This window comes from Balaenoptera borealis, assembly GCF_965194805.1.
Source record: "Balaenoptera borealis genome assembly, chromosome: 15".
Lineage (NCBI taxonomy): Eukaryota > Metazoa > Chordata > Mammalia > Artiodactyla > Balaenopteridae > Balaenoptera > Balaenoptera borealis.
In genome coordinates, this window is record NC_138871.1 from 13348869 (window position 1) to 13364384 (window position 15516).

General features: G+C 41.1%; 1 protein-coding gene and 1 long non-coding RNA gene across 5 annotated transcripts in view; one reads left to right on the forward strand and one right to left on the reverse strand.

The window, feature by feature from the left end:
• Positions 1-6738, reverse strand: part of SMYD1 (SET and MYND domain containing 1) — a 39300-nt gene extending 32562 nt beyond the window's left edge. Inside the window, exon 1 of one of the 2 annotated variants that reach the window (XM_082357867.1) lies at positions 6489-6738. In XM_082357867.1, coding sequence (XP_082213993.1) covers positions 6489-6625 — 137 coding nt within the window. In that variant the 5' untranslated portion in view covers positions 6626-6738. The remainder of the gene's footprint in view (positions 1-6488) is intronic. The other variant, XM_082357868.1, reaches the window with a different exon arrangement.
• Positions 6739-6871: 133 nt separating this feature from the next.
• LOC309612325 lies at positions 6872-15510 on the forward strand. Of its 3 annotated transcripts, none has more exons than XR_014235089.1 (3): positions 6872-7366; positions 7469-7601; positions 8015-15510. It is a non-coding gene; the product is annotated as an uncharacterized lncRNA (long non-coding RNA). The 3 variants fall into 3 exon arrangements; XR_014235090.1 differs by having other exon boundaries at positions 10645-15510; XR_014235091.1 differs by having other exon boundaries at positions 10709-15510.
• Positions 15511-15516: the final 6 nt, after the last annotated feature.

The window sequence follows — 15516 nt, forward strand, 5'->3', positions numbered from 1 at the left end:
TGTAAAACATGCTTCAAATTCATGCCCCTGGTGAATTCTTTGGAATCTATTCCAGGTTGACCATGTATCTTTTGGTTGTGGGTATTGTTTGAAGGTGATGGTGATGATATGATTTTATTCATATTGTAATAAATTGTGCCCCATGGACCTTAGTCTGTGGGTCAACTGGGTTAACCAACTGATTGATTTTACAGTTTGGAAAAGATGGAGGTTGTACTTCAGAGGGTTGGAAGGGTCCTTCCAAGACCAAGCAGAGAAAAGATAAGGATCCAATCTCCTTGCTGAGGCCTGAGTCACACTTAAGACTAAAACCATTTATCTTCTCATTCCATTTGATGTGAAATGAACTAAATAAGCTAAAAAAGGAAAATGAATGATGCAATGACAATAAGTAACTAGAATAAAAGTAAAGTAAAAGAAGAAAAAGAAACTCAAAGCTTAGACATCATTTTAAAAGATACATGTAAAATGAGAAAAATGGATAGTTTTAAATATAAAAGACATGAAAAATTAAAGAAAGTCAAAACTAATTGAGAACTATAAAAGAATTGAAATCCAATGAGCTGGGGACTTCCCTGGTGGTGCAGTGGCTAAGATTGCACACTCTCAATGCAGGGGGCCTGGGATCAATCCCTGGTCAGGGAACTAGATCCCACATGACACAACTAACAGTTTGAATGTCGCAACTAAAGACACCGCCTGCCGCTACTAAGACCCAGTGCTGCCAAACAAATAAATAAATATTTAAAAAAAAAAAAGAAATCCAATGAGCTAAGAAACCAAAATGATGCAAAAGAATTCAGAAAATTTAGAAGTCTTGAACATTAAGAAGTAATAAACAAATGAGCTACACATAATTTTAAAATGAGGGCATCAATATAAAATAGACAAATCACAAAAGAAGAAATGTAACGACCAATAAATTTTTTTTTTTTTTCCACACTGTGCAGCTTACGGGATCTTAGTTCCCCAACCAGGGATTGAACCTGGGCCCCCAGGAGTGGAAACTCGGAGTCCTAACCACTGGGGCTCCAGGGAATTCCCCAATAAACATATTTTTAAGGCCCTTTCATCTCCCTAATAATAATAAAAAATTTCAAAACAAAATAATGCTAAAATAAGTTTTAAAGGTTAAGTTGGAAAATACAAAAGTAAAAGATAGCTTTCTGTGTTGGCCAGGGGTGAGAAGGGGAGGCAAATGTTCTACTGCTCATGGAGAAAACTGGTTTGATCCCCTTTGGTGGGGTGATTTGGAGATCTATATTAAGAGCCTTAAAAATGTCTTTTGAATCCAAAATATATATTTCTAGTTCATCTTTAATAAATAATTAGAGACATAAGGAAAGATCTACTAGGAAAAGTAAGAAACAACCTTGATATCGAAAATATAACACTTGTCAAATTGATGGACAACAGTCAACAAAAGGAATATTATACAGTCACTAAAAATGCTTTGGAAGGATAATCAAGGTTTGGAAAGTTGCTCACAATATATCGTGAAGTAAAGAAGACAAGTTGCACAATACTTCCACTTTCGTGTAAAGAAAAACTGTATATGTTAATTACATTGAATCTAAGATATCGTCAATTATTAAATGCGCTACTTTTTTTACCATTAAGAAACAACAGCATCAAAATGTTCCCAATAAAATCATAATGAGCCATAGATTGTAGGATACATCATGATTTCAGAGATGTTAAAATGAAACATGTATTCTAGAATTGATAAAATACTATATTGTGTCACATTCCTTTCATTGTAAAATAACCTCCCCCAAATATTTTAGTATCTTGAATTTAGGGAAGCATTTTATGATCAAGGTATACATTTAATACAGTGTTTCTCCCACCACCACGATCCACCTACAAATCTCTGGGATCGAGAAAATATTTTATATGTATCATATTTGCATAAAAGAATTGTAAGAAGCCAATTATACCTCAATTTTTAAAGAAAAAAAAAGTTGTAATGATATATACCAGAAGGTTAACAGTAGTTTTCTGTAAATGCTAAGGTTGCAGAGAATTTTTATTTTCTTACTTTGGTTTTCCTATATTTTCTAAAATAAGTTTTTAAAAAATCTATACAAGAGAGCATAATGAATTTCCAGATTAGCCCCGCCTCATGCAGAAATAAGCAGGATCACTCAGGCTAAGGAATCATGGAGCTCCTATTCTCTGTCCTCCCTAGAACTGGAAACCCTCAAAGTACAGAGCTAGAAGGGCAGAGAGAAACCTTGAACAGCTCCTTCACCACCCCTGGGGTCTCATCCATTTTGAAAGACCAAATCCATGAAAAACAACTCCTTGGTAAATCGACCTTACCCACCTACTTCGCCTTCATCCCTTTCCAGCACCCAACCCAAAATACCTAAAAGGGATGGCAAATAGGCTTCCTTTTAAATACCAGTTTTGGTTGATCAGCAGTGGCTCCCTGGAGTACCCTGCTAGGAAGAACTCTGAGGCCAAGTTGGAGTTCAGGGGAAAGGAGTTGCCTGATTGATTAGCCATGTCTGCCAGGGATCATGGTAGCCCAAGTGCTACACATTTGCCAGGTCTGAAAGGATTATCTCTGTTTTATTCTTGCTCCTTTATGTTTAAGCAGATCAGCTGTTTTTCCAACAAGCAAAATTAAAGAGATCCTAACCAGACTAAGAACTATATTATAAAGGCCTGGATTGTGCTCTTAATGCTAAGCCCAGTCTATTCTAGCAAAGACGCAATTCAACTTGCAAGTCAGCATGACACAGTGCAGCATTATATTTTAAAGCTGAATATCGCATACATTATGAACCAGTAATTCCACTCCTAGGATACTCACCTCATGTACCTGTTCACCAAAAGATACAAACAAAAATGTCCATAGCAACCACTTGCAGGAGAATGGAAAAATAAATTGTGGTACCTACACACACAGAGCTTATTCATTTTATTAGTAACACAAAACCATATGGAGGAATAATAGAACTACATTCGAGTGAAAGAAGCAAGAGGCATAAAACCACATATAACATTATACCATGGTTTAAAAGATGATAAATAGTGGATAGGAATCCGTCTGCCAATGCAGGGGACACGGGTTCAGTCCCTGGTCAGGGAAGATCCCACATGCCGAGGAGCAACTAAGCCCGTGCACCATGACTACTGAGCCTGTGTTCTAGAGCCTGCAAGCCACAACTACTGAGCCCGCATGCTAACTACCGAAGCCTGTGTGCCTAGACCCCGTGCTCCACGACAAGAGAAGCCCGCGCACCGCAATGAAGAGTAGCCCACGCTCGCCACAACTAGAGAAAGGCTGCACGCAGCAACGAAGACCCAACACAGCCAAAAATCAATAAAATTAAATCTTAAAAAAAAAAGCTATATAGAAAAGATGAAAAATAAACTATAAAAACTAAAGTATATATTGTTTAGGACTATGTACATATGTGATAAAACTATCATTCAAAAGGCAGGGGAATAAATAACACAAAATTCAGGATACTGCTGTAGTTACCTTTGCAACAAGTATGAGACAGGATAGGGAAAGATAGGAAAGATGCATGTATTAGAATGTTCTAGTTAAGTAGGATGGTGGTTTCACAGGGGTTCATTTGTTGTAATGCTTCATAACATACATATATACATGCATGTACATGTCATGTATCATTTGCAAGAAGAGATTTTCATTTAATGCAGTACTCAACTAAAGATAAAATCTTTCTTCATGTTTGTGTTTGGAGGGTAAGGCAGAAAGCCTGGCTTGCAATAACATGGATTAGAAGGTGCCTCTTTTATAGAGTGACTTTTGTGGGTCACCTGGTCCTACCTGTCCAGTCAGGTTTCTCCTCTACAGTGGCTGAGGCTCAACAAGAGCCTAAAATTGGAGTGAAGACAGGATGAGCAAAGCTTTCCTCTGATGCCTCTCTGGGCTGTCTCAGGTGCACCCAAGCAGTTCCCTCATCTGTGCAGTGATGAGTTTGAGTATATCCCTTTTTTTAAAATTGTGAAACCGTAATTTGAATTTCTATATTTCTTTCTTTTTTATTGAAATATAGTTGATTAACAATGTTGTGTTAATTTCAGGTGTGCTGGGTAAATCACTTTTTAAAACAGTCTTTTAAATTGTTTTTAATCATTTTAAAGATTGCTTACTCCAATCATCCTAATTTTTATTACTGTTGTAACAATAAGATTTTATTAGCATTTTATCCACAACATACACTAAAGTTTTTTATAGTTATTACTTCAAATGAATGATGAATTCTTTATAGTAAGAAAAACAGGTAAACAACTTAAATGTCCAGTTATAAAGGAGTGGTCAAAAAGCATGCAGCCGTTAAATACTATGTTTATGAAGAGAGTATAGTAACACAGAAGGTACTTAAATCATTAAATGAAAAGCCATGGTAGTTTATAAGATCCCAGCTAATAGTACAAATGAAACCTATGTTTTAAAATAAGCTGGAAGGAAATAGACAACAATGTTAATGTTAGCTTCATGTGAAAATACATTTTTTTTCTTCCTAAGTTTTACTCTTGTAATGGAAGGAAAACCTGCTCAATTCCAAACGCTCTTGAAAACGAAACGTGATTGGCTATATTGGCTTTTAGGGAATTGGAGACACCCACAGAGGTGTTCCATAAAAGGTAAGGTGGCAACTCAGCAATAGTAACAAGATCATTGTTCAGAGTTCCTGTGTTTCTAGCTTTTTATGTCTGAATTCTGAATCCAACTGACTCCTCAACTGCCCCCTACACACACACACAAGTAAATAAAGACACACGCTCCTTGAAGAGGTATTACTGTCATCTCAGCCCCCCTAAATTCTTCAGCTGTAGCTAGCTGTATACTCTGTTCACTGCCTTTTCCCTGAAGGTCTTGGTAAGCTGGAAGAAATGAGAATTTGAATGCTACTCAAATTATCTCTGAAAAGCCGTGCCTAGTCTCAGGATGGTCATACAGTGAGCCAACCACAAAGCCTAGATTATCAGAGGCCGTCTTAATTCAGACCACTTCAACGTCAGGCAGGTCACCCAAGTTCTGGGGCTCAGAGAATACTGTCATAATTTTATCACAGTGCAGGGTTTTGTTAATAAAGAAAGATTTAGTACTACTTTAAAAGTTTAGTGGTCAAGTATGGACAGGATTGTGGGGAAATGGGGATGTAATTTAATAGAGCCACTTTGGAGATCCTATTAAAATGGAAAACAGCACACCCTATGGCACAGTGATTCCTCTTCTAGCCATTTATCCTAGAGAATAATCACACATGTATACAAGTGGACATGGTCAAGGATTTTGATCACAGAAATGTTTGTTTTTATGAAAAACTGGAAACCACCAAATGTCTCTCAATAGGGGAATAGATTTTCAAAAGTTCATATATTCATAGGGTAGAAAATCCACAGCAGTTAAAATCCACAGCAGTCCATATAGCATATGTGTCAACATGGATAGATCCACATGTGGGCAGGAAAGACACAGATCTTTGAGGATTTAAAAGAAGTGGCTATAGACTTATAATTCCCATAAGGATATATATCAAAACATGTTGTTGAGTGAAAAGAGAAAGTTCCAGAATGACATCTAAAGTATGATACCATTGGGAGTTCTCTGATGGCCTAGTGGGTAACATTCCAGGCTTTCACTGCCATGGCCCAGGTTCAACCCCAGGTCGGGGACCTGAGGTCCCCCAAGCTACATGGCGCAGCCAGAAAAAAAAAAAAAAAAGAAGTATGACACCATTTCTGTTAAAAAGAAAAAACAGACAAACTACAGCTATACTTCTTGATAAGTACAGATATACATAGGCAGGCAGGTACATAGATAGATATAGATAGATAGATAGATAGATAGATAGATAGATAGATAGATAGATATAGAGAGATATATGTAATAGTACAAGAACATTCTAGAAGGAAACACATTAAAATCATAACAAGGGTTACCTCTGAGGAAAGACAGAGGGGGCTGGGACATGGGGTGGGAAAGGAGAAAGGGGATTCCAGTTCATTGGAGATATTCTAATTTTTAAAGGTAAGTGGATTCCAGAGTTACTTGTGTCTTTACAATTACTTTTTTTAAAGGTACTTAAAAAATTACTTAATCCTCTAATATATTTATTACACCTCAGAAGCTAAAAACATGGAGCCTTCCATACGAGAACATTTCCTAGGGCAACACACCCACCTCTCCACTCCCTGTCCCTCCACCCTCTCCACACACAGCACTCCCACTCAGCCAAGTTCACTGGTTTTCTGAGAGCGTGCCCCAAAGCCTTTGCTCACCTTTGCAACCCTCCTGGGCACCAGAGCAAATCCCATTGGCCATGACTCTTTGCAGAAACAGTCATGCCAGCAAACACTTAGCTGTCCGAGTGCCCTGCGTTATCAATGGTCACATGGATCGTATCCCTTTCCCTGCTGATTTTGAGAGCAAAGTATTCGAGAATGTGGCACCGGCCAAACCAATGGGAGAAAAGAAGGCAACAACCCACATTCCGTACCTGTCAAAGACCACTGCGGAATAAGCCCGCTCGGCAAAGATGACGTCAGCAGCCCAGAACTCCTTAGTGGCCTTCAGACCCCTGCCTTTGCCCTCAGAAGTGAAGACCTCCACGTTCTCCATTCCCCCTATTGTCATCTCAGAACCTTCGGGCAGCTCAGCAGATATTTAACACTGAGCCAAGTCCCTTGTCCTCGCTGCTATTTCAGCACCTTCAGCATCCCAACAGCAAGACTATAAATGGACAGGTACCTCCCCTTCCCTACCCCCTCTCAGCCACTGGGGCCTCACTCCCCCTCTGCCTCTTTTCCTGGAGACGGGGATGGGCCAGGCCAGAGGACGGTGACCTGGGAAGGGTCCCATTCACGGCCCAGCAAAGCTGACAAAGTAGAAAATGACCATGGGCTGGTGTGCTTCTCAAATCGGGCCTGAAAACTTTTGAAAAGTTCCTTTGCAAGGAGTAGTTAAGTCCTGGATTGCAGTCATGCTCAGCTGTATTTGGAATAGGCAGCACTTGGTCAGTAGGGTATTTTTAGCAGCCAGATGCCTCTGTCAATCCAAAGCAGACAGCTGAAATGGTCCAAGAGAAGAGGCGAGGTGATGTTTGCTGCTCTGGGACCCTTCAGCTGTCAGGCTTGGACTTTCTCAAGTGAGATGGGCGCCTTGTTTCCCTACTCCCTCCCCCACGGGTAGATTGTTGGCAGGAAGCAACAGATGCTAAATTGACCCCTTTGCCATGTATATAACAGTACTATTTAGGCTCCAAGGGACATCCCTCTTCTCCAGTATTACCTGGGGCTCCCACAACATCCCTACCTGGGGCATGGAGGTCTGAGCGTTCCCTGATGATGTATTACTCAGGTTGTATTATGAGAGGAGGTAGGCCTTGAAAATGAAAACCCTCGTGTCTATCATTCTATCAAATCTCTCTTAAATGGGTGTCTGCTGCCAGAAAAATACCAATACCTTCTTCTTTCCCAGGAATGAGGACATTGGAAGGATTATTCTAAAATCTCTATTGAACTAAATGCTACTCATCTTGATCTCCAGGCAGCTCTCACTGATGTTGAAAAGAAAGACATTTGCAGATCTGGAGCTATGGCTTATCTTCAAGGTAATATTTTTAGTTTCAGGGATGCATCTGTTTACAGATTTCTGTGCTCCGGGTTTCTGTGAGTGTAGTCGTTTACAAGCACTGGCTTCTGAGTCAGATAGATCTGTGTTTGACTTTTGAGCCTACTAGGACAACTTTGAGATAGTACCTGTAAAACAAGAGTGATAATTTCTACCTCACTGGTAAACGAGATAATATATACAAAGGACATAGCACAGCACTTGGTACTTAGTACAGAACTTATTAAATTATAGCAAATTGATTTTATTTATTCTGTCACGTTATCTTCCCCAAACATCAAGATATGCTAGAAATTCTAATGTGTCTTTAACCAAATTGCATCTCCTGAAACTTCTTTGACTCTTGGAAACAGGAGCAGAATCCTCTGTCAGACCATGTATCCCAATTTTTAGGTCATAACACATAGCCCCTGGAACCAGAGAATAACTCAGTGACTTCTGATGTATCCGAAAGAGCAAAACACGTTAAGACCTTTAAAACGGGGTGCCCCCAAAAGTAAACATCACATGCTCTCAGGGAAAAAAAATGATTAAAAAGGAGTTCTGGGCTTCCCTGGTGGCGCCGTGGTTGAGAGTCTGCCTGCCAATGCAGGGGACACGGGTTCAAGCCCTGGTCTGGGAGGATCCCACATGCCGCGGAGCAACTAGGCCCGTGAGCCACAGCTACTGAGCCTGCGCGTCTGGAGCCTGTGCTCCGCAACAAGAGAGGCCGCGATAGTGAGAGGCCCGCGCACCGCGATGAAGAGTGGCCCCCACTTGCCGCAACTAGAGAAAGCCCTCGCACAGAAACGAAGACCCAACACAGCCATAAATAAATAAAATAAATATTAAAAAAAAAAAAAAAAAAAAGGAGTTCTGGGCTTCCCTGGTGGCGCAGCAGTTAAGAACCCTCCTGCCAATGCAGGGGACACGGGTTCAAGCCCTGGTCCGGGAAGATCCCACATGCCATGGAGCAACTAAGCCCATGGGCCACAACTACTGAGCCCGCGGGCCTAGAGCCCGTGCTCCGCAACAAGAGAAGTCACAGCAATGAGAAGCCCACGCACCACGACGAAGAGTAGCCCCTGCTCGCCACAACTAGAGAAAGCTCGCGCACGGCAACGAAGACCCAATGCAGCCAAAATAAATAAATAAATAAATTTATTTAAAAAAAAAAAAAAAGGAGTTCTTCAGGTTAGTTTCAAATGAATGCCTGCATCCACATTGCCTGGCAACAGCCAGAGTCCACCCTTGGGAGCCAGCAGCTCAGCCTGGTAGGGATGGTGTTGTTCTTCTCTAGACACTTATACCCCTGGAACAGGTTCAGCCCAAGCCAAGGTCAAAGAAGAAATCTACCTGTCCCAAGCCAGAAAGAGAGAGGGAGCATCAAACCCAGTGCTTTAGCTTCAACTGAGTCTCAACCTTATCAGAACAACAAGAATTATATTATTAAAGTGTGGTAGACAGAGTAATGGTTCCCCAAAGAGGTCCAGGTCCTACTCCCTAGACCTGTGAATATGTTACTTTACATAGCAAAAGGGACTTTGCAAATGTGATTAAACTAAGTATCTCAAGAGAGGGAGATTATCCCTAGATTGTCCAAGAGAACCCAATGGAATCACAGGAATCCTTATAAGAGGAGGTTAGGGGGGGTCAGAGTCAGGTGGAGATGTAACAGTGGAAGCAAGAGGGTCAGAGTCAGAGAGACAGTTGAAGATGCTATACTCTTGGCTTTGAAATTGGAGGAAGGGGCTATGATCAGAGAAATGCTGGCACCCTCTAGAAACTAGAAAAGGCAGGGGTACAGCTGCTCTCCCAAGAGCCCTCAAAGGAAGCATGGCCCTGACAACACCTTGATTTAAGCCCAGTGAATCCCATTTCTGGCTTCTGACCAGCAAACTTTAAGATAGTAAATTTGTTATTTTATGCCACTAAGTAATTTGTTACAGCAGCAATAGGAAACTAACACATAAAGTATTATACTTAGTTTCTCATTATAGTATTATATAAAATCCCTTTTGCTGATCTGAAATAAAATTCATACAGAATTTATCAGTTCTTAAACTTAAAAAACATAAATTACTAACTCATATAGTCTGAACGTTTGTGTCCCCCACCAAATTCATATGTAGAAATCCTTACCCCCAAAGGTGATGGTATTAATAGGTGGAACATTTGGGGGGTACTTAAATCATGAAGGTGGAACCCTCATGAATGAGATTACGTAGTCCCTTATAGAAGAGTCTCCAGAGAGATTCCCTAGGCCCTTCTCTTCTGCCATGTGAGGCCACAAGAAGAATCCTGTGACCTGGAAGGGAACCTTCAGCCAAACATGCTGCCACCCTGATCTAAGACTTCAAGCTTCCAGGAACGTGAGAAATAAATTTCTGTTGTTTACAAACTACCCAGTCTTGCTATTTTGTTATTGCAGCTCAAATGGACTAAGACACTGGTCTAAACTAATAAGGGAGAAATAAAAATGAAAGTTAAATTATAATAAAACTATATATATTCATTGTAAATTAAATATGTCAATGTGCTCACAAGACACATGCTTGAGTACAACCACACTAGAAAACATGATAAAGTAGTCAGATGTTTGCACCTCTAAGTAGAATCACTATGATAGTGAGAGCAAAAGATGTAGATTGATTTGGGGAACACAAATACCACACAAGGCATTGTTGTCTGTGACATGATTTTCTGAAATGGTGAATGGCTCCTAGTCAAGTTCTGAATGAAAGAAAGTATAATCTTTCTTCAGTTAACAAGAAGTTGCATTCCTGGAAAATTTAGTGTAGAGTAAAACTTTACAGAAACTGCTCTAAGATTACATAAAACAGAATTCTAGACTCAGATAATTATAAACAAGATTTTGAAAGCAGCTCTTTTGCCCCTTTCCTGTTTGCCCATTTCTGTTCCCCTCTAACCTTGAAAGAACCTAATTATAGGAATGAGATCACTAGGCAATTTAACGTAACTCCTGACTTATGTTCTCCTGAATGCACACCATGCTTTGTCTAATCTGTTGATTCTTTTCCTAGATAAAAAGATATAAAAATGAAGAATTAAACAGTTAACAAATGACTAGCTCTCTACCCCCAACAGCCCGCTTAAGCAATCCTGCAGGTAGATCACGCAGGCAACATCACATCTGAAGAAAGAGTCAGCCAGTCTACCTAATGGAGAATGATGCAGAACCCAACCTCCTGCCTCGATGATTCACTGAGATTCTTCCCCTTTTTCCCCTTTAAAAACTGTCACAGCTGAGCAGAATCTTTAAAGTTGGCCTCTGGACGTGAGTCCAACTTCTCCCCAGATTGCCGTCTTTTCTGATTAAAGTATCCTTCCTTTCTACTGACACTTGCCTCTCAAATTATTAGCTTTTACCAAACCTGAGTTTGGTAACAATTTTACATAAGTGAAATACACATCTGGATATTTGAAGTTGTATAGGATGGGCAGAGAAACTTTAACATACAGGGCTGTCCCTTGCTTCCCAGGACATCCAGCACCTCTGGCCAGGACCAGTGAGACAGGGGGTGTCGGCTCTAGTTATCAGGCTGGTGATAGGGAAGGGAGCACAGGGCCCTGCTATATTACGTATCAACACAAATCCTATGTAAACGTTTTTTGCTCATCTGCCCCCCTCCAGTTCTTTTTTTCCCCCACTGGGATCCAAACCTTTCTTGCTGGCCCTAGCCCTGCCCACAATACGTGAGTAGCACCCCTCAATCATCGTGACAACCAAAAGTTACCCCCACGTTTCTCAGATGCCCCCTAACTAGCGGAACTGCCTCCATCGAGAATTGCTGGTCTTCGTCATCAGGAAAAGCACATCTAGAATTTTGAAAGGCTTTCTTATTGCTCTACTGGGGCTGTTTAGCCAGAGAAGAAAAGATTCAGGAAGGACATGAGACCTTTCTTCAACATTATTCATCACAGTATGCAGTAGATTCATTCTGCATTTCCTGAGAGAGCAAACTAGGAGGCCAGAGTGGACATAACCCTATGGCAATGTGGTTTAGCAGTTAAGATCGTAAACTTGAGCTTCACAGACCCTCACAATCATGTTTCTGTTGAGCCCTTTTCTGCTCCAAAGAGATGGAAACTTTTTCCGTTGTTAATGATTTTAACAACCATCCAGTCTCTTTCTTTGGTGTATCTGGATAAAGAAGGGTGGTGAGAAAAGAAAAAAATGAGACCGTTCAAGTCAAAGGACCCCTGGTCCAAGAGAGTGGTCTGAGCTGGGAGATTCCAGACAAGGGGTGACGAGAATGACTACTATGGTCCCATTTACCTCTATTTTAGCTGAATTTCCCTCCCCACTCAGGCCACACACACATGCCAAGGACATTACTATGGCTACTGAGTACTTCCATACCCTAAAGAAGGTGTGGGGCAACTGTTGGCAGCATGTGCTAAGCAAGGGTAATGCTGGATCCCCAGTCGTGCACCTTAAGGGTAGAAGGTTAGACTTCCCTGGCAGTCCAGTGGTTAAGAATCTGTGCTTCCACTGTAGGGGCACGGGTTCGATCCCTGGTCGGGGAACTAAGATCCCACATGCCGCGTTGTGCAGCCAAAAAAAAAAAAAAAAGGGTAGAAAGAGGTGCTGTGAAGAGGTCAGGACTGGGGGCTGTTTTGGAGAGAGTTATTAGCGTAACATCACAAGACTAGACATGGGTTTCAAGTAGCCCTTACTATAAGCTCCACTGGTTAACTTTCATCTTGGGTAGACTCTGTTCCCAGATTTCACATTGCAGCCCTAAAATCTTTAACCATATTCTGTATTTGTATTATTGTCGTGGATCTTCAAGCAAATAATCTCAGAGGTCTTAAGAGAATGATTGTGTTCCCTTCAGTTGGATATGCTGCAGTTCAGGGAATATGTACAAATAAGTGTGAAGGTGGAGAAATGAAACCTAGAGTAACCATTTTGAATCACTGAGACGGTTTGTGTGCCTGTGTTAATACCACACTGGCTGATCTACCACAACCTGGAAAAACTCCAATCATCCCTTCTGTTCAAAGACTCACTGTCTGAGTCACACATCTGCAGGGACCACCATCTGGTGGCAAATCAAGGGAGCTGCAAGATTTTAAATCTTTTTCTAAGGCCTTTTTCAGTAAAAGAACATCCCTTTATCATTGGATTCGACCTTCCTTCGTACCCAGAGCTAAGATTCATTTAGGCCAGGGGTCAACAAGTTTCCTTTGGGCCTGTGAACTAAGAAAGGTTTGTACCTTCTTTAATGGTTGGGGGGGAAAGTCAAAAGAATATTTTGTGACACATGAAAATTATATGAAGTTCAAATTTCAATGATGACAAATTAAATTGTATAAGAAAACAGCCATACTCACTTGTTTACATATTTTCTATGGCTGCTTTCACACTACAACAGCAGAGTTGAATATTTGCAACAAAGACCATATGGCCCACAAAGTCAAAAATATCTACTGTCTGGCCTTTTACAGAAGATGTTTGCCAATCCTGCTTTAGACCAATAACAGCTAATGCCTAGCAGTGTTAAATAAGCCAGGGTTTGCTCACTGCTTTCAAGTGTATTCACTGGCTGATTTAGTCATTCATTGCATAATCACAGGATCAAAGAAGTTCTTGTGCACACCTAGCACTCACATTCCAGAATGACAGGAGCAGGTTCCCTCCTGAACAGTCCATTATATCCTGTATAATTACATCACTGACAAAACTTTACACTCTCTCTGGTCCCTGTGTTCTTACTCAAGCAGCACAGTTGCTTCCATCGTTCTTCCTTTGGCTCTTAGAAATCCTTAGCTGCTAATTGCTTTCCTCCCAAGAATTCCTAAATTCACTCATTCCACATGCATTTATCAGCACATGTACCAGGTACTATACTCAGTGCCTCGATACAAAGATGATTAAAATGTAGGCCCGATATCTAAGACATTGACCATTTAGAGAGGATTATGGAAAAGCATAAAAGATGGTGAGAGAGATGTAGGAGGGAAAGGGGAAAGGGTACTCAAGGCAGCCTGAGGAATCAGGGAAGGCTTCAGAGAAGTAGCAGACAGGGATAAGTGCGGAGGGGGAGAACCAGAACTGGAGGAGACCATTTCAAGCCCAAGGACACAGCAGCATGAGCAGAGATTTGCAGGTGAAGAAACAGCATGACATGGGCAGAAACTTACAATCGGCTAGGTATTCTGGGAGCTACAGAAGCACATGTATTATACTTCTTTATCATTCTGGCACCAGACTATCACCCTTTATGTCCCAGCTTTTCATATACATTTGAGAGATAGTCTAACAGCAAGAATTAATGTTTGAATGCTTGAAATTGTGCTTTATTTGCACTACCTCATAGGTTTTCACAGCACCCTTTGAGGTGGGTATTACCGAGCCCTCCTAGTTAAAAAGCAGCAGCATCTCCTAAGTCTAAACCCCAGAGAAACTCTCAGGTGTGTGCACAAGGAGACTGCCCAAGAAGGTTAAAGCAACACTGTCTGTAAAAGCAAAAATGGGAAATAAGCTCATAGTCTTATGATAGGAGAACGGATAGCTCATGTGCATTCATTCAATGGATGTTATAGAGGTGTAAAAGGAAATGAATTAGAACCTCACATTTCAGCAGAGGTTAACATCAAAAAATAATGGTGAGTGAAAAAAGCAAACTGTAGGGGAATAAACAGCAGGCATAATAACATTTATATAAAGTTTTAAATCATGTAAAGCAATACTTCATGTTAGTTAGGGATACATACATATGTAGTAAAAATATACATATAAAGAAAGGCATGGTCTTCCCTGGTGGCGCAGTGGTTAAGAATCTGCCTGTCAATGCAGGGGACACGGGTTCAAGCCCTGCTCAGGGAAGATCCCACATGCCGCGGAGCAACTAAGCCCATGCGCCACAACTACTGAGTCTGCGCTCTAGAGCCCACGAGCCACAACTACTGAGCCCACGCACCACATCTACTGAAGCCCCAGTGCTCTAGAGCCCGTGCTCCGCAGCAAGAGAAGCCCACGCACCACAACGAAGAGTAGCCCCTGCTCACCGCAACTAGAGAAAGCCTGCGCACAGCAACGAAGACCCAACGCAGCCAAAAATAATAAATAAATAAAAATAAATAAAAATTTTTTTAAAAGGCATGAGAATGAGAAATACTGAATTCATGATAGTATTTACTCCTAAGGAGAAGAAGAGTTCTTTAGGAAGTAGGGAGAGGGTGTTTCAGGAAGAAGTAGCAGATACAATAAACTGAGTTATGCAGTAGCTTGGTATTTAGGGGAATCAATAAAGGTTTAATGTTGCTGAATCATCAAGTGAATGCAGGGTGGGGAGGTGAGAACAGCAGGAAGATAATGACATCAGGCAGGTGCACAGAGGCCCAGGAGTAGCAGTCATGTTTGACTTTCTCCACCAGAATACGGGGAGCCAGTATGACTTCCGGATGGAACCCTTTGGCAGTATGGAGAGTAGATTGGAGGGGTGAAATGAGAGGAAGGATAAGTTAGGCAGCTATTGCCATGGCACTAACAAAAGATCATAAGAACCTGAAATTGGTCAACAGTAGTGTGACAGGAAAGGAGAGCATACCCAAGAGAAACGTTTGCATAGTGCACCCAGGGACATGCCCATCAACAGGAAAATGGGTGGAATTTGGTACAGCAATGAAATGAATAAATAACACCTATATGCAACAGCTTGGATGAACCTCAAAGTGTCGAGTGAAACAAGTCCCAGAATACTTCTAGAGAAAGACATAAATCTTATGAGATTCAGAAACAATCTAAACTTTTTTTTATCACACATATATATGATAAAGATAAATACATATGCGGATTCCCCTGGTGGTCCAGTGGGTAAGACTCCATGCTCCCAATGCAGGGGACCCGGGTTCGATTTCTGGTGGAGGAACTAGAGCCCGCGTGC